The 22,640-nt window shown below is 41.7% G+C and overlaps 1 protein-coding gene across 1 annotated transcript in view; it reads left to right on the top strand.

Annotated features, from left to right (window-relative positions):
- polr1a (RNA polymerase I subunit A) overlaps window positions 1-22,640 on the top strand; it is a 53,779-nt gene that overhangs the window by 30,364 nt on the left and 775 nt on the right. The window contains exons 25-36 of the mRNA XM_039813215.1: window positions 626-749; window positions 1,789-1,889; window positions 2,023-2,222; window positions 4,917-5,084; window positions 5,442-5,577; window positions 5,742-5,896; window positions 6,349-6,478; window positions 6,654-6,761; window positions 16,272-16,553; window positions 18,693-18,893; window positions 21,029-21,146; window positions 21,274-21,438. Coding sequence (XP_039669149.1) covers window positions 626-749; window positions 1,789-1,889; window positions 2,023-2,222; window positions 4,917-5,084; window positions 5,442-5,577; window positions 5,742-5,896; window positions 6,349-6,478; window positions 6,654-6,761; window positions 16,272-16,553; window positions 18,693-18,893; window positions 21,029-21,146; window positions 21,274-21,438 — 1,888 coding nt within the window. The remainder of the gene's footprint in view (window positions 1-625; window positions 750-1,788; window positions 1,890-2,022; window positions 2,223-4,916; window positions 5,085-5,441; window positions 5,578-5,741; window positions 5,897-6,348; window positions 6,479-6,653; window positions 6,762-16,271; window positions 16,554-18,692; window positions 18,894-21,028; window positions 21,147-21,273; window positions 21,439-22,640) is intronic.

A 22,640-nucleotide genomic window follows, 5' to 3' on the forward strand; every position in this document is an offset into this window, starting at 1 on the left:
GGGGTGCCCGGACCCCAGGTTGGGAACCACTGATTTATTTTATTGACAACAGGTCAGGGAAAAGTCCAGCCCCAGGCATTGAGCTTTCTGAAAATGTGTCCCCCTGAACAATACAGTTGAATTAGCCTTGCTGTAAGCTTTGTGCAGTCCCACGTACCTGGGCTTATCTGTGAACAGCACTTTTGCATGTTGAGTGTAAACAGCCATTACCCCTCCCGCTGCCAACGCTTGGTCACAAAACAACAGGCATACATTTTTTAGATTGCAAATTAGTCATCTAAAACAATGGAGCAGAAGAAAGTGTTTGCGATCCAGAGTTTTCCCATGTAATTATCTCGGGCCCACCGCCTAAGCAAATGGCAGTCAGTTAAGATGAAATAGATCCGCTTGCCTCAGGTTCACAAACAGTCAGTTCTTTTCATTCATTAAACATTAAAGCGTCTGAACACACCCACACAGTCCTGGAAAAGGTCCAGTCGGCCACATTAACTATAAACGCCTGTGTGGGTTCAGGGCCTTTTAAACCTCAGACAATGGAGGTCTTTCCAGTGTCTACATTTGGTAGAAAATTAACCTGGACAGTCATACAAATCAGCCATGTGTCATGTTTTCCAATTCCCATTAGGTCATCAAGAGGTCCCAGTGCCTGGACGAGGTTTTGGCACGTTTGGACCCTAAGACCGCCAGTAAACACTTTGCGTCCATCCAGCGCTGGAGAGCAAAGAGAGAGGTGGCATGTCCACGGAGAGGTAGATAACGTTTGGTTTGACAGTAACATTATCGGACATCTTTGCTGCTCAGACTGGATTTATAATCCTATATATTACGTATAAACTGATATTTATATATTTAAAGTGCTAATATTATGCTTTTTTGCTTTTTCTCTTTACTTTGTGTTATATATCTTTTTTGCGCATGTTATAGGTTTACAAAGTGAAAAAGCCCAAAGTCCACCCCAAAGGGACTTACCATCTCCAACAGAAAACACTGTTCACAAACTGCTCCAAACAGCTCTATTGTAGTCCAGCCTTTACTTCAGAGACAAACGTGCGTCACTTTGTAACACACGTTGTAATGCTCGCCTAGCTGCTAGCGTGGCACGCCCTCATACTCTGCTTCTGACTGGCTAGTAGTCCTTACCTAGCTACTGCGCATGTGCGACTCCCAACAAAGATGGAACAGAAGTGAGATGTCTCACTCTGTAGCTAAAACGTAGAGCTAAACACAAAGAGGAGCTGCAGCAATGTGCACTACAACAAAAATATGGTGTTTTTGAAAATTAAACCATGTAAACCTATTCTGATATAACCTCTAAATACAATTATGAAACTGAAAATGAGCATAATATGAGCACTTTAAGTTGACTAAAATGTAATTGTTTTACCTCTGTCATTACCATTCCCACAACAGTTAACCCAAGTCACATTATTTGCTGCTAAGCAAAGATGTCTATACATATAGACATAGCTAAGCAGGCACAGCACAGTGCAATCTTTAATATGTCTTGAGGTGTAGACTTACTGTTTAAATATTACTTTGTCAGAGCAGCTGCTGCTTATTTTAATGCGCTTTAGAGTATACCGTACGTTTGGTAATTATTGTAATCCGAATCGGATAAAAAAAAATAGCTCCCACTTTGAGCTATTGTAGAGCAGTAGGAGATCATAAATGTGATCAGGAGAATCCAGGAAGTGGACAGTAAAAAGATGTTGCATGCTATATACTGTATGTATGTTTCCTATGTGAATATTTGTCATGTAATATGTATGTGTGTTTAATATGTATTAGGAGCATTTTTGCTGTTTTCTCAAAAGAAGTTGGCCAAACTGAGACAGACTGAACAAAGCACAGAACCCGATGTCTACGGCAGAAATGCTGCTATACAGCAGGTATATTGAGACAAAATGTGAAAGATCGGCCAGGTTTTCTTGGTGTTACTTTGTCCCTTTAGCCTTCGTACATACAGTATGACGTAGACCTCTGACCTAGTCTAACCAAGCTTGTCAATTGCTCCCTCCACAGCTCATACAGCAGTGGCGCTCACTGGATGATTCCGGCAAATCGAAATACAGCAGGAAGTCGTCCCGCTGCCCTGAGCCGTCTCTGGGCGTGTTCAGGCCTGACGTCTGCTTCGGCTCAGTATCGGAAAACTTTCACAGCATCACAGAGAAATACCTCGAGAACGAAGGCAGAATGAGTCAAGACAGCCTGGACACCGACAGGTACTGACTGAGGCTGAAAAGTATCTAGTCTTAGAGCTGTAACAGTTCCAAATTGTACTGTACAATTAATTGTATATATAATATATATAATGGTCTCTTTCAGTCAAATAAAAAAAATATCTCTTATGTATTACTTTTTCAAACAAATACAGTTTTGAATGAATCCCAGTATCATCTTTTGGTTATATCACTGTTATGTGACCAAGATAATGTAAAAACACAAATACACAGTCTATACAGTAAACCACAGCTTTATTGTCATAAAACATTGTATTTTTTTGCTTAAATTAACATAAAATTGACAATTAAATTTGTTCCTCTAGAATTTGCTACAGTCATATACAGTGGGGCAAAAAAGTATTTAGTCAGCCACCAATTGTGCAAGTTCTCCCACTTAAAAAGATGAGAGAGGCCTGTAATTTTCATCATAGGTACACTTCAACTATGAGAGACAAAATGAGAAAAACAAATCCAGAAAATCACATTGTAGGATTTTTTATGAATTTATTTGCATTATTTATGGTGGAAAATAAGTATTTGGTCAATAACAAAAGTTCATGTCACTACTTTGTTATATACCCTTTGTTGACAATGACAGAGGTGAAATGTTTTCTGTAAGTCTTCACAAGGTTTTCACACACTGTTGCTGTTATTTTGGCCCATTCCTCCATGCAGATCTCCTCTAGAGCAGTGATGTTTTGGGGCTGTCGCTGGGCAACACAGACTTTCAACTCCCTCAGTCAGCCACCAATTGTGCAAGTTCTCCCACTTAAAAAGATGAGAGAGGCCTGTAATTTTCATCATATGTACACTTCAACTATGAGAGACAAAATGAGAAAAAAAATCCAGAAAATCACATTGTAGGATTTTTTATGAATTAATTGGTAAATTCCTTGGTAAAATAAGTATTTGGTCACCTACAAACAAGCAAGATTTCTGGCTCTCACAGACCTGTAACTTCTTCTTTAAGAGGCTCCTCTGTCCTCCACTCATTACCTGTATTAATGGCACCTGTTTGAACTTGTTATCAGTATAAAAGACAACTGTCCACAACCTCAAACAGTCACACTCCAAACTCCACTATGGCCAATACCAAAGAGCTGTTAAAGGACACCAGAAACAAAATTGTAGACCTGCACCAGGCAGGGAAGACTGAATCTGCAATAGGTAAGCAGCTTGGTGTGAAGAAATCAACTGTGGGAGCAATTATTAGAAAATGGAAGACATACAAGACCACTGATAATCTCCCTCGATCTGGGGCTCCACGCAAGATCTCACCCCGTGGGGTCAAAATGATCACAAGAACGGTGAGCAAAAATCCCAGAACCACACGGGGGGGACCTAGTGAATGACCTGCAGAGAGCTGGGACCAAAGTAACAAAGGCTACCATCAGTAACACATTACGCCGCCAGGGACTCAAATCCTGCAGTGCCAGACGTGTCCCCCTGCTTAAGCCAGTACATGTCCAGGCCCGTCTGAAGTTTGCTAGAGAGCATTTGGATGATCCAGAAGAGGATTGGGAGAATGTCATATGGTCAGATGAAACCAAAATAGAACTTTTTGGTAAAAACTCAACTCGTCGTGTTTGGAGGAGAAAGAATGCTGAGTTGCATCCAAAGAACACCATACCTACTGTGAAGCATGGGGGTGGAAACATCATGCTTTGGGGCTGTTTTTCTGCAAAGGGACCAGGACGACTGATCCGTGTCAAGTAAAGAATGAATGGGGCCATGTATTGTGAGATTTTGAGTGAAAACCTCCTTCCATCAGCAAGGGCACTGAAGATGAAACGTGGCTGGGTCTTTCAGCATGACAATGATCCCAAACACACCGCCCGGCCAACGAAGGAGTGGCTTCGTAAGAAGCATTTCAAGGTCCTGGAGTGGCCTAGCCAGTCTCCAGATCTCAACCCCATAGAAAATCGTTGGAGGGAGTTGAAAGTCCGTGTTGCCCAGCGACAGCCCCAAAACGTCACTGCTCTAGAGGAGATCTGCATGGAGGAATGGGCCAAAATACCAGCAACAGTGTGTGAAGACTTACAGAAAACGTTTGACCTCTGTCATTGTAAACAAAGGGTATATAACAAAGTATTGACATGAACTTTTGTTATTGACCAAATACTTATTTTCCACCTTAATTTGCAAATAAATTCATAAACAATCCTACAATGTGATTTTCTGGATTTGTTTTTCTCATTTTGTCTCTCATAGTTGAAGTGTACCTATGATGAAAATTACAGGCCTCTCTCATCTTTTTAAGTGGGAGAACTTGCACAATTGGTGGCGGACTAAATACTTTTTTGCCCCACTGTATAGCAGTTGTATAAAGCCAAGAAATGCTGAAGAACTGAAAACTAATTCTACAACCGCAAGCTGGTAAATCTAGTTGGTTAGTAGTTAGTAGCTCCCTACTTTCAATACATTTGACTAAAACCTGTTCACAGTGACAGCACCGTACACGTAAAATGTAAAGTTAATGTTTACCTGTCTATTCAAACAACTTAGATTTGTAGGAAGGGTTCCTCGACATAGCCCATCGTCCACTGCTGGTGCACATTGTTGTGCACGTTACAAAAATGATCACTGATTAAGAAATAGACCTAAAACCAAGTTCTTATTTTTGTTAGGTGAAATAAGCTCATGTCTCTCTCTCTCTCTCTCTCTCTCTCTCTCTCTGTGTGTATCTGTCTTCAGCCTTCGGCAGCTGTTGCACTACAAGTGGCAGCGTTCGCTGTGTGATCCAGGAGAAGCAGTGGGTCTGCTGGCAGCTCAGTCCATAGGCGAGCCCTCCACCCAGATGACCCTCAACACCTTCCACTTTGCTGGAAGAGGAGAGATGAACGTCACTTTGGGGATACCTCGGTAACGTCACCTCTGCGCCCGATTCCTTGACCTCTTATGTACATACACAGCTCTTTGAACCAGCAGAGAACAGCTGTAGACTGTTGGCTGTGTCTGGCTTTGTTTCTAGAGAATAGAAAAAAATGTGAGAAGCAGGGATGCTAATTTCAAATTTTCTTCCGACCGATAGCCAACCCTCGTTAACTGAACATTTTTATGATTAACAGTTTTTTCTCTCTCCTAAAACGCCTTTTCTACATCAACAACTCTTCTTCTTACTTTTGTCCACGTACTCGTCCATACTTGATCCATTCAAGCCTTCCACCATACTTTTCCTCCACGTCTCACTCTGTGTATATATGTCTCCGTGTCTCGCAGACTGAGAGAGATCCTGATGGTGGCCAGCTCCAACATTAAAACTCCCATGATGAGCGTTCCAGTGCTGAACAACAAGAAAGCCTTGAAGAGGGCCAAGACGCTCCGAAAGAAACTGACCAGAGTCTGTCTGGCTGAGGTAAGGGTCAGCTTCTCGTGTGTTTTCTTGCCCCTTTTTGTCTTTGTTTTTCTGTTTTTGCTCCACTTCCTTTTTCCTTTAGTTTAGTTTTTATTATATTATATATAAGTTTGGGGAAGTAAAAAAACCTTACTGTGCGTTTGTGTGTGTGTGTACGTGTACAGGTGCTGCAGAAGGTGGATGTGATTGAGACATTACGGATTGAAAAGCACCAAAAGCAGCGGCTGTTCAAAGTCTCCTTCCACTTCCTTTCTCCTGACCGTTACTGTGACGATAAGCTGCTATCACCCCAACAGATCCTCCACTACATGGAAACTAGGTAGGTGTATATGTGTATGTGTGTGCCTCTCCTGGACCGGGAATAACCTGATATTAACTAGGGATATACCGATTATCGGCTTGTTTTTTTGGCTTTTTGCAGATTATCTGTATTGGCATTTTATTTGCCTGATAACCGATAAAAAGTGCGCTCCTTTGGCTCCACTACAGCTCTGTGTCTGTCCCTCTGCTTCAGTTTTACTCACCACTGAGTCCGACTTAAATTTGTTACATTTTCTGATTTATGAAATAATTGCTTAAAGCATTTAAACAAAGTTTTGTGTTGGAGTTTGTAATTTTGACTTAAAGATTTTCATTTTCACTGTAAATACATATCGGTTACTAATAATCGGCATCGGCATTGGCCTTGAAAAAACAGTATCGGTTGATCCCTAATATTAACCTCTCATCTTCTCATGTTTTACTTTTTTTTTCGGTCGTTTGTCCTCCCAGGTTTTTCCGTCTCCTCCTCGAAGCCATTAAGAAGCGCAGTGCCAAGCTGGCTTCCATTGCCGTGGAAACAAGGAAGGCCACCCCCAGAGATAAGGACCATGATGGCGAGGGACCAGCTGACACGGCAGGGGTCGGTTTTTATTTGGCTTGTCTTCATTTCAGGGTTCCTTATAGGATTTTTTATTTTAGGATTAGTGTTATCAGTCATTTTTGAATGGTTTTTACCTGCACATTTCTTTTTCTTTCGTTGAATACCAAAACAACAATGTGAAGTATCCTTGTCTTGTCATGTTGACATTCATCAGTTAGACGACGTGGAGGGCGAAGAGGAGCGAGAGATTGTTGACGACCAGGGGAACGAAGGAGACGCTGATGCTTCAGATGCCAAGCGAAAAGACAAACAGGAAGAGGAGGTACGATGATGGAGGAAATAGCTCATATTAAATACTAATATTATTTTAATTTATAATATTATAGTCTTGATGTTCCTGGAAATAGAAAGCTCGCAAACATATTACACTTTACATATTTTGAGACTTGTCTGAACATTTTCCTCGGATCCATGTTAAAGTTGGTAACGAAAGCATTACAACGTGTAGCTGCTCCCCTTAAACAGAAACTCAGGCAAAGGTATAATGTTAAACATGGTCACCATCTTCGTCTACTGTTTTAGCATGCTAACCGTTGCTAATTTTAACACAAAGCGCAGCAGAAGGCTTATGGAAATGTCATTAGTTTTGCAGGTATTTGGTCATAAACCAAAGTATCAGGAAAATAAACAATTTGACCTGATGATGGCGCTAGACAAAGAGTTAAGACATCGCCAACGTTATTACAGTTCATCTGTGAACCAAACCAGTGTTTCCTCTATGTTGATTGGCAAGTGGCGGTCCGCCACGGTTAGATTTCTCCCGCCACGGTATCAGAAACATATATACAAAAAGCCGTCTATCAGCAGTGATTGTAAAGAGCGCGTCGACGGAGAATAGCGCAGACACGCGCTTCACAACGCGAGTGGGCCCGCGCGCCACTCGGAGAAAAGGGAGAAAGAAAAAAGAGACTGGCTGTCCAGAGGACCCGATTGAGATGGCATGTGTGCATTCTTGACAACTGTAAGTCGTATAACTTATATTGTCAGTTCATTTAAGCCTGTATTAGTCTATAGTTCTCGCACATTTTAGTTTCACCTTCACCTGCTAGCTAAATTGCACGTGGCTGTTGATTCAATACAACGCCCTTGATATCATATCATGGCATAGGCGTAGTAGGCTAAACCGTGATTATTTCATACATTCATGAAACATATTGGGGGAAATTCATTCAACATAATTCACAGCCAAATAACAATTAAAAGTATGCTATTTGAACATTTATAACCTAACCTAACCTGGCAGGCACTGCCTCCGATTTGGTGTCTGCTGCGGTGCGCAGCGCAGCTCGGACCGTGCGCCGCTGCCCTTTTTTTCCTCCATAAACTCCGCTCTCAGCTGTGTGCAATGATTCCAGCCAGTTGTAGCGTGTATAAAGTTATATGAACACGTAGACAGCTACCGTCTACGTGTACGCCTTTCACAGAGCGATCGCCCGGTGCTTTTCTTCTGATTCAGAACCATCCGCGCCCTAGCCTACGTTACCGACTCTGGCTTTGCCTTCGGCCCATCGGTGATGCATTGCCCACACTTGTTACTCGAGACCGCTAGTTACGTTTCTCTGACAGAGACAGATCTGCCCCCACTGCTAAAAAAAATCCTAGAGGAAACACTGCAAACACCGTGACGATACATCCAGCAGTTGGTGTTTCACCCAGAACATGGTGGCATTGGAGGCAATGTATCACCAAAAGTATTAGAATGCATTTTCTGGAAACTGTGAATGTCTGCCCACAACTTTGGGCCAATCTATTTAGTAGATGTTGAGATATTTATTTTTTAGAGGAAAAGTCAGGGCATACCAAATTGGTAGGAATCATCCTCTGGGGACTGTGAGCAGCCGCTGGCCATCCCAAGAGCCACGTGGCTAAAAAATCAATGATTAAAAGACATTATAAACAAACAAGTAACAAAAACACCCAACAAAGTACACAGTATATGGTTGGTTTTAGATTGTAATACAGTATACAGTGATCGTAAGGTCATATTGTATAATCGAGTAAAAACATATAAACTAAATAAATAATAATTTTTGTGTGTTATTTGGTTGTAATAATCAAAGAATCTGCTAGTTGGGTTATCAAACGTGCCCTGATTTCTTGAAACTAACATAATATTTAGACTACTAAGTAACATTGTGTGACTATCTGCCCTTTATTTATTTATTTAATGTTTATGGGACAAGTTTGACGCACACCACAGCATTTATAGCCTAGGCTAATTTTCAATGCACGTCCCAGATGGACCCTTTTTTTTTTTTTTTAAATACAATAACTCAACACTTACATAAAAGACAGCAGAGGACACAACGCTCTAAGAGGAACCACTAGGTCACTGAGCACCTGGGGAGCCTGGCTATGTACGCACTTATGTACAAGTTTTAAGATTTGCAATTGTAATAAAATTATCCAAATTTAACATACTTAATTTTTTGAGAACATGACACAAGATATTGTCGGCTTTCTGTCCAAAATTTGAATTGCTCGGTTGTACTGTATTTCATCATAAGAGGCTTTGTAGGTGCTGCTTGTGACCAAGAGGTTACACAATAACTTAGATGTGAAACCATCATAGCGTGCATGAAAGTATTGGCAGCATGAAATGGGAGACAGTCTCCCAAGTCTATATGTGTCTTAAGTTTGCCACACAGTTTATGAAATTTTATGTTAGAGTCTAATATAAGGCCGAGATATTTTACCTCCGAGACCCGTTCAAAATGTTGACCATTAATCTTTAAATTTAACTCCCTAATTTCTATTGTGGGCCAAGCCCTGGAGGAAACGCAAACCGACTTTTCTTAACATTGACTGAAAGACATGACTTCTCAAACCATGTTGCTATTGACTGTAAATGATCTGACAGCTGGGTGGAAACAGACAGTGTTGTTCTACCAGGTATATATATGACTGTATCGTCTGCGTACATCTGAAAAACCTGCTCCCGGACTCGATTGTGGCAAGTCATTTATATATAAATAATGAATAAACAATCCTCGAGTTTACAACAGTCAACCCTTTTGAAAATGAAGAATGATTTTAGAGAAAAAGAAAATCTAGATAACCGGTATGTCAGACTTTGTAAATTGATTAAAGAAGACAGAGTTTGATTTTAAAGCTGGAGACAGCTATAATTTTACAAGACAGACATTTAATACAAAACCTCATTGGAACAAAGAGTAAAATAGGTTTCTGAACTGCTCAAATAATTATATAGAAAGGAAGAAACTGTTAGAAACCTTCAAGAATAATCAGAATTGGTTTGATAAGATACAGATTCTACAAAAGACGTTATCAAAGAGAACAGGTATTAAACTTGAAGAGAATCCAAACGTCTGACGAAGAGATCAGACTGACGTCTGAAGAGATTTTGGTCAGAAATGAATAAACTAGGGCCAAGGCGTAGTTGGAAAATACCCATGGAAGTGCTGGGGTATGATGGTAATTTAATGACTGGGCTGTCTGATATGCTCAATAGGTGGGAGAAAGACTTCAAAGGTCTCTTTAGTGAGTAGGCCTGTCGCGATAGTCAATAAATCAATTAATCGCGCGATAAAAAAAATTAGCTCAATAATTTTTCCTGCTGCGATAATTTCCATTTCCATGCTTGTTTGTTTTCCTTGTGCGTCTCTCTCTCTCTCTCTCTCTCTCTCTCTCTCTCTCTCTCTCTCTCTCCGAAAGAGACTGGATGACCACTCTCGGTTCCTTGGCGTAACGAGGAGTGAACCCTCTTGTCAGTCGCATGGTCTTTGTGTGGGGATGCGGGACTCCTGGCAGAGAGAGAGAGAGAGACAGAGACAAACGCTAGTTGAGAGTTGGAGCAGGGTTTAACTGCATTTTGCAGTTAAGGCGCTGTCGAAAAAAAAAAAGTATATGAGCGATATCCGCTGTGTTACTCGGCGTCCTGTTTTCTCCCTTTCATTCCAAAGCACACAGTTGACAACCTGGAGGTGGAGGGGGTGGAGACAGGCCCGGACATACACGCCGCTGTGGACTTGTCTCGCAAGCGGTTTCAGGAAAGTGGCTGCATGTGTCTGACAATGCACAGAACATTAACCGGTACAAGCCTACAGCTGTCCGCGGACACGGAGTGCGGAAAGTGCGTCAGATAGGGCTGCAACAACGAATCGATAAAATTCGATTATTAAAAAAGTTGGCAAAGAATTTCATTATCGATTCGTTGTGTCGTGCAACTATTAGGCCACTCAGTCGCGGAGATAAAAAAAAAGAGCGGGGGTGGAGGAAATACGGAGAGAGACCGGAGAGACCCGTAACGTTGTTCTGAAACACACGGCGGAGGCAGAGAAATCCGTACGACCTAAGTCATCCAAGGTGTGGGAGCATTACACACTAAATAAATCAAAAAACGTGTTAATTGCAAGATAAGCAAAAGCGACACGGCATGGCACGGGCGCACCACGGTGATGAGTCAGCACCTAAAACGTAAATATGTTGGAGTCCTTGATGAGGAGGAAGGGAGTTCAACAGCAGGGTAAAGTCACTACACAATCCTACTTCTGTTCCATTTTGAAGTGAGGAACGTAACGTCCCTCCAGGAGCTCTTCTGGTGCTGCCGTTTACTCGTTATCCAGCTGACTAGCATGACAAGCTAGCGTTAGCTCGTTAAACAGTAGTAAAACAGGGGTGGTAAAGTTTGCAAGACTAAAGATACGGCTTTATTCACTCGCCTTTTTTTTTTTTTTTTGGCCCATTAATTTTTTTTAATCTGTTGTCATGTATATATTCTGTGCTTTGTCCCATATCAGTTATTGTTGACAAATATTTTTGTGTGTGTTGTATAAATGAACTTAACTTGTGTGGAGCGATGTGGCAGTTATCGAGGCATAGTATCACTTTTTCTTTTAAAGCCAACCCCTTTGCTCCCCCTCGATAATCCTCGCCCTCTATGCCCTCTTCTGCCGTACAGCCGTTACAGATACTGTTAGCGGGGCGGATGGTTAAACCTATATTAAAGGAGTATTTCAGATACTTCCTTATGGTTTAGATTAATTTTATAGAAACACACACACACACACACACACACACACCCCCGCTCGCCTCGCTACGGTGGAAACCCGATGACGAGACAAGAGGCTTTTGATTGACAACCTAGATGTCCCCCGTATGTGGAATACACAGCACACAGAAGATCTTTACAACCAAACAATTACAATTGATTACTGACACTCGGACAGCCACTTCTGCCTTGGTCACAGAAGCTTCCGCTCAGCTGGAGGATCAAAGGCCTGCTTGTCAGATCGGTCCCCGGGGTCTCTGAGAACCACGCGGTTAAAGAGGAGTCCCCACACTTCCCCTTCTAGGGTGTTCCCCGCTCACACGGGTGAAGTGGAGGACAAGGAGAAAAAGGAAAAAAGGAAAAAAACGTCTTCTTAAAAAAGGCAAAAAAGACTCTCAAGGTTTTTTGGGTCACCTTGTTCAAGACGAACACAGGTGGTTTTATTTTATTTAAAGCAAAAAGTTAACAAGAAAAACAAAATAAATGAAAAAATGAACTAAGTTCGATCACTCCAAATGCTCTAAGACACAGGATGCCCCTACAGCAGGGGTGAAGGTCAAGAGAGCAGAAAAAAGGCCAAGAGTCAAAAGGCAAGAGCTAAAAAACTTTCGTTGGCAAAGCATCAATATTTATATGTACATTTTCATGGGGTTCAACCCCCCATCACAGTGAGGTGTGTTTTACCATCTTATTTTACCTTACATGGCAATACAATCTTAATTCAGGCTGGACATACGTAAAAACATCTCATGTAACGATATTTCCTATATGCATATGCAATTATGTTAATTGCAGGTTCAAGCAGACAGTTAGACAATACAACTTATCCATCTGAGGCCTCTTGCAAATACTTCCTCTCTACGGCCGCAGGGTCAAACGGGCAGTTACACACAGTAATTCACACGAAGATGTCTCTAAGCACGTTTTATAATAATATCAGTAACACAACGTTCAGCATGATTATATTTCTAAGCAATCATATAGTTTTAGAAGCGAATCAATACTCACAAACAAAAATCAAAAGCAGTATTATAGTTTCAAGAGCAGTAATATATTTTAGCTGTTTTTGGGTTAACTCATGTCAAAAGCAGAAGCTCAGTCTCGGAGTCTCTCAGCTCAACTGTTCTCGAGCTGATACATTTCAAAAGCAGAAGTATAGGTTTTGGCTGTTTTTTGGATTAATACAAATACATTTCAAAAAGCTGGAGTATAGTTTTAGCTGTTTTTTGGATTAATACGAATACATTTCAAAAAGCAGGAGTATAGTTTTGGCTGTTTTTTGGATTTTCACATACCCTCGTTCAACACTTGCACTTACTACAATGATGGTAATAATTTAATGAATAAGCTTCAAGTGTGTGTGTGTGTGTGTCTTGTCTGTATCTGCTCTTGGGTTGCTTACCTTTACACAACTATTAACTAAAACAACAAGTATGTATGTATGTATGTATTGAGTTGATGTAAATTAATGCTTTTGTGTTTTTTTATCCGATTCATCGAAAAAATAATCGACAGATTAATCGATTATTCAAATTATCGTTAGTTGCAGCCCTAGCATCAGAGACTCCGTTGCCTGCTTGTCGGTCAACAGTTAATGATCGGTTATTTAATTTCATTGTGCTATCTGTTGGAAGGCTGGCTGCCAAAAATCGCCACTTACTAACTAATTAATTAGCCTGAGTGTGGCAACCCAGGGGACTTGAACGCCAGATTCACAATGAACATAGGAAACAGAGACAGTCGGCTTAAACAGAAAGTGTTCTTTAATGAAGTAGCTCGGAAAAAGGGTACTGGTACAAACTGCAACTTAGGTTTCTTCCCATCTGGGGTCTGTCGGCCTTCAGGGGGTGTTGTCCTGGGAGGATTTAAGCAGAGGGAGAGGTTAGTCTTTTTCCTGGCCAATATCCTCGCTGACCATCAGCTCCTGACGTGTTGCTCCTCTGGGCCTTTGTTACTCACTGCCCCCCCCCTCCTGCAGCCTTGGGCTGGCTCTCAACAGCTTCCCTCTGATTACCTGATGGGCTGCAGGTGTGACCAGGGCCATGTGCCAAGGGGCTGCAGCCCCTGCACAGGCAGATAGACTCCCTCTATCACCCCCTCCCATCCCCCAGTCTGAGCCTATGTACCCGCCCCCTGTGCCGGTTTGGCTGACCTGTTTCCCCTGGTTTGCCACATGAGGTAAACGATAGCTATCAGTAAAGTGTGTGTGTGTGTGTGTGTGTGTGTGTGTGTGTGTGTGTGTGTGTGTGTGTGTGTGTGTGTGTGTGTGTGTGTGTGTGTTTTTTTTTTTTTTTGTGTATGTGTATGTGTGTGTGTGTGTGTGTGGGTGTGTGTGTGTGTGTGTATATTCATGCACAGTGGCACTCAAGTTTATGAACCCATGCTAAAAATAACTTAAAAAAAAATCATCTTTTGGAAATTGATCTTAATGCCTTAATAAAACAATCCAACCTTTAAGGACACCAATTTCCTTTGTGAATGAATAATGTATCGTAAATAAATAAATGATCTTCCTTAAAATACAGGGGGCATAGGTAAGTACACCCCTATGTTAAATTCCCATAGAGGCAGGCAGATTTTTATTTTTAAAGGCCAGTTATTTCATGGATCCAGGATCCTATGCATCCTGATAAAGTTCCCTTGGTCTTTGGAATTAAAATAGCCCCACATCATTCCAATTCCAAAGGCCAAGGGAACTTTATCAGGACCGGGAAAATAATAGAGCTGATTAAAAAGACTCTCAGACCAGGAGGAGCAGAGAACAAGGCAACTGTGTAGGATGTACTTTGCAATAACTGAAAGGTAAAGATTCAGGTCATGGGGTGACGTTGACTCTCATCGTTGCTGGGTCTGCAGAAAGATAAGGCTTGCACTTGTCTCGAGTAATATGAACAGTCACAACACATTCTTTAGCAGTGTATACATTTGATAAACAGAATATGATCATAAAGTATGCCAATTAGTAACACGCTGTCTTCTCGGGCCTGGGAACGGGAGAGCGAAGGTATTTTGGCACGACCTTGCTTAAACGATGGCGTGAGGAACCATTTATTTTTAAAGGCCAGTTATTTCATGGATCCAGGATCCTATGCATCCTGATAAAGTTACCTTGGCCTTTGGAATTAAAATACCCCCCCCCCCCCCCACATCATCACATACCCTTCACCATACCTAGAGACTGGCATGGGATACTTTCCATAAAATCATATCTCAATACAAATCAAACCAGGTATTAGGTTAACTGAAAGAAAACTATGCCAATCTCTAGGTATCTAGAGTCATTACAAAGAAAATTGGTGTCCTTAAAGGTTGAATTTTCCCTCATTTTTTTTAATTAAGGCATTAAGATAAAAAAAAAAATGTATTCATGTTTTTAGTCAACTTTAGCATGGGTTCATAAACTTATGAGCACCGCTGTATTTCTCCGAATGATTTGTATATGCGACCGGAAGACGTTTGCTAAATAAGTTTGTGGTGTCTTGTAATCCCCATTGGGATGGGCCCACATGTTTGGCATGACACAGAAATAAAATTAAAATAACTAACTAACTATAATCTAAAAATAAGTTTTATTTTCTATCACATTTGAGAACCTGGAACCATCAAATGTTTGGTATTTTTGCAACGATTAATAGCTTTTCAAAATAGTTGCCGATTAACTTTCCAACAACTCTACTTGAAATAATGAAAGCCATCTAATTTTCTCGAAATAATGTGTGGGGTTATGGGTTTTCAGACTTGTTTTGTGTCAACTCAACAAAGTCTACTAAAAGTACTGCACGTTGATGAACTTGCATGGAGAAATTCTAGTAAGAGGAGAAACCTTGAAACAAGATTAATAATTTAATGCAGTTGGTGCTCAACAAGATGATACACTTTGGATAGCAAAACATAAGATACCACCTTACTTGGATGAGTTCTTAAGTTTCCCCTTTTTCTGTTTTGCATTTCTCGTTGTGAGCTTGTTTTCTGTTACCTCTTGTTTAATTTCCTCTATACGACTAGTTGCCTATAAGTATTTTAATTAGCTCGTGGTACTTGGGTACGCAGAGCTTGCAGCGCATTCGAAAGGAGCTGTTTTTGCATCCAACCATTTCGAAAAAATTCTTCCAGGTACGGCCAGGGATGTAGAAGGGTTGGCTGGTCTTCCTGGCTACCAACCTCGTCGCTGGTGCTCGGTTGGGACTTTTCGCTCGAGTTCTCTTTAGTCTCTGCCACGGACATCTTCGTACTAGGCTACATGCGTCGGCGATTTCCTTGCTGGACTGTGACGTGATTTGTGTCATGTGCAGGTGCGATGGATCGCGTACAAACCAATAGGGTGTCGGGATGGTATACTGTATGTTTATACTTCTCATCCAACCACAATCAAATTCACTCTATCCGGATGGCGAGATTTATCTGGATAGGTTTTGTGTTTTTTTTGTTTTTGTTTTTTTAACGACGACAAGCCAGAATGAAAACAAGCCGAATTGAAATAGGAGTAATGTAAGGAGTAGAAAGTACAGATAATAGCGTGAAAATGTAAGGAGCAGAAGTAAAAAGTCTGCTGTAAAAATAATTACTCCAGTAAAGTATAGATACCCAAAATTTCTACTTGAGTAAGGTGACGAAGTATTTGTACTTTGTTACTTGACACCTCTGCTTGTGGATAAATACAGGAGTGACTGGACACATACGGTACATAGACATACAGAATGTCTATACTGCAGTTTCTGCCATCGTAAAACCATTAACACCCATCTCCGTCTTCCTCTGCAGGTGGACTACGAGAGCGAGGACGAGGACGGAGGGGAAGACGGCGAGGACAAAGACGACCAGGGGGAGGAAGAGGAGGAGAACGTGGAGGAGAACGTGGAGAAGACCACGCCGGAGGAGTCCCAGCCAGAGCCTGCAGGAGTGAGAGCGGGGAGGAAGAAGACACGAGCGAGAAGAGGCGGAGAGGAAGAGAGCTTGAATCAGATGAGGGTGAACTCTGTCCTGGAGTCCAACTCCGCCATCGAGAGATACTGCTACGATCTCGAGCACGAGCTATGGTGTGAGGTGGGTTTGTACACAAGCGGATTCAAAAAGATTGTAGGTGAGCTTCCTGTTTAGATTTTAGATTTGTTTTTGCAGTTGCAGGATCTTATCTCGCTCACACCACTGGATGCTTGCCAATACGTAAATCATACGTAAGTCAATATGCAAATCATAAATCCTCTCAAAATGGTAACTTATGGAACCACTTCATAATGCTGTTTTTTGTTTGCTTTGAATGTACTGCAGTATAAACTCCCACTGCTAGCATTACTATGCACGAAAAGTGCTTTAATACGTCACAGCCCGAGCGTTCAAATCGGTTTTCAGGTCAGGTTTCATCAAGACAAGACAAGAAATTGTGCTTACACTCTGATTGTGACCACAGAACTGCAAAAAGTGCGAGGGAATATTGAACCGCATCCTGCCATGCGAGGTTGTCAAGACTTGCCAACACTCTCTCACTAGAGTCCGGATCGGGCCGAATTCTTCTGTCCGAGCCCGACACAGTTAAAATCTCATTTTTTTTGTCATACTAATGACACATGTAGGCTACGTTTTTGTGTGGAAAGCCCCCTTTTATTAAGCTACTGTAGGAAGGCATTCGGAAATGTCAACAGATGAGCGCATCAGCGCACACGGGGCAACAAGCGCACGTTAATAAGATGTTAAATTTAACCTTAACCTTTCCTGCTTGCTTCATTTCCGACCATGGTCAGAAAACCAGCGGAGACTCGTTACCTCCAGGGCCGACGTTATAAAATGAATAACATCGGGGGTTAAAATCCCGTTTCAGGCGAGCCAATGAATGAACTTGGCTTTCAGTCTGGGTTCTCCCAGTCTCATTTTCTGTGCAGTTATGTCCTGCCCGATTCAAGCAGACATTTGGCAAATAAATGTATGCGGTTCTCTGAAAGCAATTTGTAAATTTTGAATTGATTACACACATAACACAGGTTCCATTTTCTTCCATTATCCCAGCTCAGTTTCACTGTTCGTTGATAGCATAATATACAGGTTGTTTGCACATACAAAGGCGAAGTAGTCTACTTAGTTGTATGTAGAGGTGTGATGAGACCTCGTTCCTCGAGATCTCGTGAGATTATAATGTGACGAGATTTCTCGTGGAGGTAAACGTATCGGTCACAAGTGCAGAGCAGCAGACAGTCTAACCCGGTTGGTCTTATAATACATGTGGCTTTGAAGATGAGTCTGGCTCAGACCTCTAAGCATAGACGATCCCCCGCCCGTTCGCCAAAGTCGACTCCGAGTTAGATTTTGAAGAGCAGTAGCGGAGTTGCAAGCTCCCTGTATACCCAGCGTTAGAACATTAAGAGGCTACGCTCTCTGTCTCTCTCTCTCTCTGTCTCTCTCTCTCTCACTCATTCGCGCCCGACACACACATGGACTGCAGCGTGCAGCTCAGTGTGGCGCTGTCTCGCACAGATCGCTCTTTCCCTTTTTTTTTATTTATTTTTTTTAAATGAGTTGAAAGCAAAACCTAACTTTACTACTTTAATACCTACCTTACTTTAATGATTATATTAAACAAAGAGAAATATTCTCCCCTCGTCGTAAAATGGTCATAAATTGATACGAGAGCAGCCTACTTAATTGTTTACTGCTGCGATGAAACGCTTGGTTACGTTGTAACCTTGGTCCTCTGAGTGAAGACTCTTGTTTTTTGTTCAATTGTTTTTTTTCTCAGCTCAGCTTCACTGTTGCTGTCCTTATCTGAAGTTTAGTACTGGTTTATTGATTAAAAACACCAGTCAGGCCAATTAAAATGGAGGTTTCTCAGTAGCCCCTGTGTAGAAACATTGATAGCATAATATATAGGTTGTTTCCACATACGCAGGCGATCTCATACAACACCCTCTTTGTCGGGAGATGGGAATATGCTGGTTTTAAACCGTACAAACGTGCAGAGAGCTGAAGAATATTGTTCTTTCTGATGAGCAGCTCATAGCGGCCCGTGCCTTGGAGGACACATTAAAGGTTTCCTCATCGAGTATGTCCGTTCCCATTCACTAACAGCACATTGGCTGAACTGTGCAGTATATATGCTCTGCGTTCTCTGACTAGACGTTTCATCTGCCCTTTGACTTGTATACGGTACTATTGTATACGTTATTCATCCACCTGTTGTCTCCCCGTTCATAGGTTGACCTGGTCTTACCGGTGAGCAAGGTGCACTTTGACCTGACTTCAGTCCTGTCCACACTGGCCCAGAACGCCGTCATCATGGAGACCAAAGGCCTGACACGCTGCCTGCTGAGCGAAACCACAAAAAAGACGGGAGAGAAAGAGACGGTTCTCAACACAGAGGGCATCAACATGCATGAAATGTTCAGGCACAGTGACGTACGTAGCCAGTTGAGACTGGGGGACTTTTTCGGTTTTGGTTCACTGTTCTTATTTGTAACTCTAGTGCAGTGGTGCCAGTTATTGTTGCTTGCAGCTTTTTTGCAGAACCGCTCAGACCGCATCATTTCATCAACTTCCCTTAACCCTCTGCATAGAGAGAGAGAGAGAGAGAGAGAGAGAGAGAGAGAGAGAGAGAGCAGAGAGAGAGAGAGAGAGAGAGACGTGTTACAAGGACATACTCACTCACACACATACAGAAAATACAAGAAATATACTAGAAATAATAAGATAAAATAAGATAAACCTAGATCAAAATACTAGAACTACATAAAAAAATATACTTGGAGGAATAAAAAGAACTGTATATACAAGTGCTGTGTGTGCTGTGTTCAGGCTGCGTCGTGGTATTGTTCGGTCGTGCGTCATACCACGGGGGGGGGGAGTTTCAGAAGTGGAGCGCTCTGCTTGCAGCTGTGGTTAGTTTAGTCTTTTTTTTGCTTCTGCCTACATAGTTGTATGTAGAGGTGTGATGAGACCTCGTCCCTCGAGATCTCGTGAGATTAAAATGTGACAAAATTTCACAAGTGCAGAGCAGCAGACAGTCTAACCCGGTTGGTCTTATAATACATGTGGCTTTGAAGATGAGTCTGGCTCAGACCTCTAAGCATAGACGATCCCCCGCCCGTTCGCCAAAGTCGACTCAGAATTAGATTTTGAAGAGCAGTAGCGGAGTTGCAAGCTCCCTGTATACCCAGCGTTAGAACATTAAGAGGCTACGCTCTCTCTCTCTCTCTGTCTCTCTCTCTCACTCATTCGCACCCGATACACACACACACACACACACACACACACACACACACACATATATGGACTGCAGCGTGCAGCTCATAGCGGCCCGTGCCTTGGAGGACACATTAAAGGTTTCCTCATCGAGTATGTCCGTTCCCATTCACTAACAGCACATTGGCTGAGAAGGAACCAACGGAGGGTTGTGGGACCGTTGTGAACTAGAAGAACTGTGCAGTGTATATGCTCTGCGTTCTCTGACTTGTAACCTTGGTTCTCTGAGTAAAGACTATTTTTCCAGTCATATTTCTTAATTGAAGTTTTCTTTTAAAGTGCTCATATTATGCTCATTTTCACATCCAGAATTGTATTTAGAGAATATAATGTAATATCAGAATAGGTCTACATGGTTTAACTTTCAAAAAACACCATATTGTTGTTGTACTGCACATTGCTGCAGCTCCGTACGGAGTTACATGACCTAGGCTAAATCGCTTACATCTCTGGTTCACCCCAAACAAAGATAAAACCTTACAGTAATCTCACAAAATCGTGTATTCCATAAGTATGTAATCACGTCAGTGCAATTTAGACACATCCAATGGATTCATAGACCCAGAAAACATGGGGTTAGACACCAAGATGACTGGGCTAGGTCAAATAATGAAGGAGTTAGGATATTTTAAGAGCTTCCTGCCCATCTTGGACGCCATCTTGAAAATTACACCTTTCTAGTGGTCAAACTTTGGTAAACTTTTAGTATGTTATTAAGGACACCTAATACTACAAAAAACAGCTGAGAACCCTTTTGTTAGAATTTTTTCATATATGCATATACTTCCCCTTTCATGCTTTCCTGGAGATTGAAGGCAGAAATGCCCAAAAAGTAATCTTAAAAAAAAAAAAAAAAGAATAGTATTATGATGACCAATGTCCTTTTTTGTCTGTTGTACAGACATGTATAGTAAATATGTCATATAATCTGATCAACATAGTCCAATTTAATAAAATGTTGGGTTGTTATTTGCTTTTTGGACTGCAGATTACAATGACCGCTGGACATATCTAATTCAGTTTTGCCTGTATGATGTAATATTTTCCGATCTCTAACTCAGACGTGAGACTTTTCACATCTGTTGCTCATAATGTGACAAACTCTTTGTAGTGGATATGAGTCTTGCGAAACAGAAATTATATTTGGTTTAGATCGTGTAAATACTGAAAAATGCGGTGACTTCATAACCAAAGAGTTTTTGGTCAGGGTTAGTTGCTCAAGAAGTCTTATTGTACCATTGTTTGGTGATAATCCCAACATTGAGACTAAATTTTTTTTTTTTCCCATCCAGATTTTGGACGTCAACAGACTGTACTCCAATGAGGTCCACGCCATGGCTAACACCTATGGGATTGAAGTAGCTCTGAAAGTGATAGAGAAGGAGATCAAAGATGTCTTTGCTGTCTATGGTACATGCACAAACACACACACACACACACCTCTCTTCTACAGTAAAGCCCCAGATCTCAGACCACCACATGGCTGTCAGAACCACTCACACGTTTTGCCTGTTTGTATTTCTCTGTCCGTGTCTAGGCATCGAGGTGGACCCCAGACATCTGTCCCTGGTAGCAGATTACATGTGTTTTGAAGGCGTCTATAAGCCGCTGAACCGGCACGCCATCCGCTCCAACTCCTCCCCTCTACAGCAGATGACCTTCGAGACCAGCTACAAATTCCTCAAACAGGCCACCATGCTGGGTGAGGAACGGACGATGACAATAATAATGCAGAGAGAGAGAGAGAAAAAAAAGAAGCTATTTCTACACATAAGTTGATTTTGTTATTTGTCGGAAGAGACTGAAGGTATAAAATTAGGACCGTTGACCAGTTCTGGTCTGGCCCAAAAAGATAATCGGACTCCAATTCTAAGGTCACTTCAGCCCGCACCTTTTAACTTTTAAGTGCTCTTGCCCATCCTTGGTGGTGGTGTTATCAGTTGGATGTAGTCCAGGCCTCCCGGTTCCTCACGCCATCGTTTAAGCAAGGTCGTGCCAAAATACCTTCGCTCTCCCGTTCCCAGGCCCGAGAAGACAGCGTGTTACTAATTGGCATACTTTATGATCATATTCTGTTTATCAAATGTATACACTGCTACAGAATGTTTTGTGACTGTGCATATTACTCGAGACAAGTGCAAGCCTTATCTTTCTGCAGACCCAGCAACGATGAGAGTCAACGTCACCCCATGACCTGAATCTTTACCTTTCAGTTATTGCAAAGTACATCCTACACAGTTGCCTTGTTCTCTGCTCCTCCTGGTCTGAGAGTCTTTTTAATCAGCTTAATTATTTTCCCGGTCCTGATAAAGTTCCCTTGGCCTTTGGAATTAAAAGCCCCACATCATCACATGCCCTTCACCACACCTAGCGATTGGCATGGGTTACTTTACATAAAATCATCTCTCAACGTAAATCAAACCAGCTATTAGGCTAACTGAAATAAAACCATGCCAATCTCTAGATATGGTGAAGGGCATGTGATGATGTGGGGCTATTTTAATTCCAAAGACCAAGGGAACTTTATCAGGATGCATAGGATCCTGGATCCATGAAATAACTGGCCTTTAAAAATAAAAATCTGCCTGCCTCTATGGGAATTTAACATAGGGGTGTACTGACTTTTGTTGCCAGCGGTTTAGACATTAATGGCTGTATGTTGAGTTATTTTGAGGGGACTGCACATTTACACTGTTATACAAGCTGTACATTGTAGCAAAGTGTCATTTCTTCAGTGTTGTCCCATTAAAAGATATAATGAAATATTTACTAAAATGTGAGGGGTGTACTCACTTTTGTGAGATACTGTATGTCCATTTTGATTGTAATTAGTGCATGTGTACAACACGCGCTAAGTCCCCTGCAGTGGAAAGGGGGCCGGTAATGGAAATGGAGATCTACTCT

The sequence above is a fragment of the Perca fluviatilis genome, chromosome 10 (genome assembly GCF_010015445.1).
Source record: "Perca fluviatilis chromosome 10, GENO_Pfluv_1.0, whole genome shotgun sequence".
NCBI lineage: Eukaryota > Metazoa > Chordata > Actinopteri > Perciformes > Percidae > Perca > Perca fluviatilis.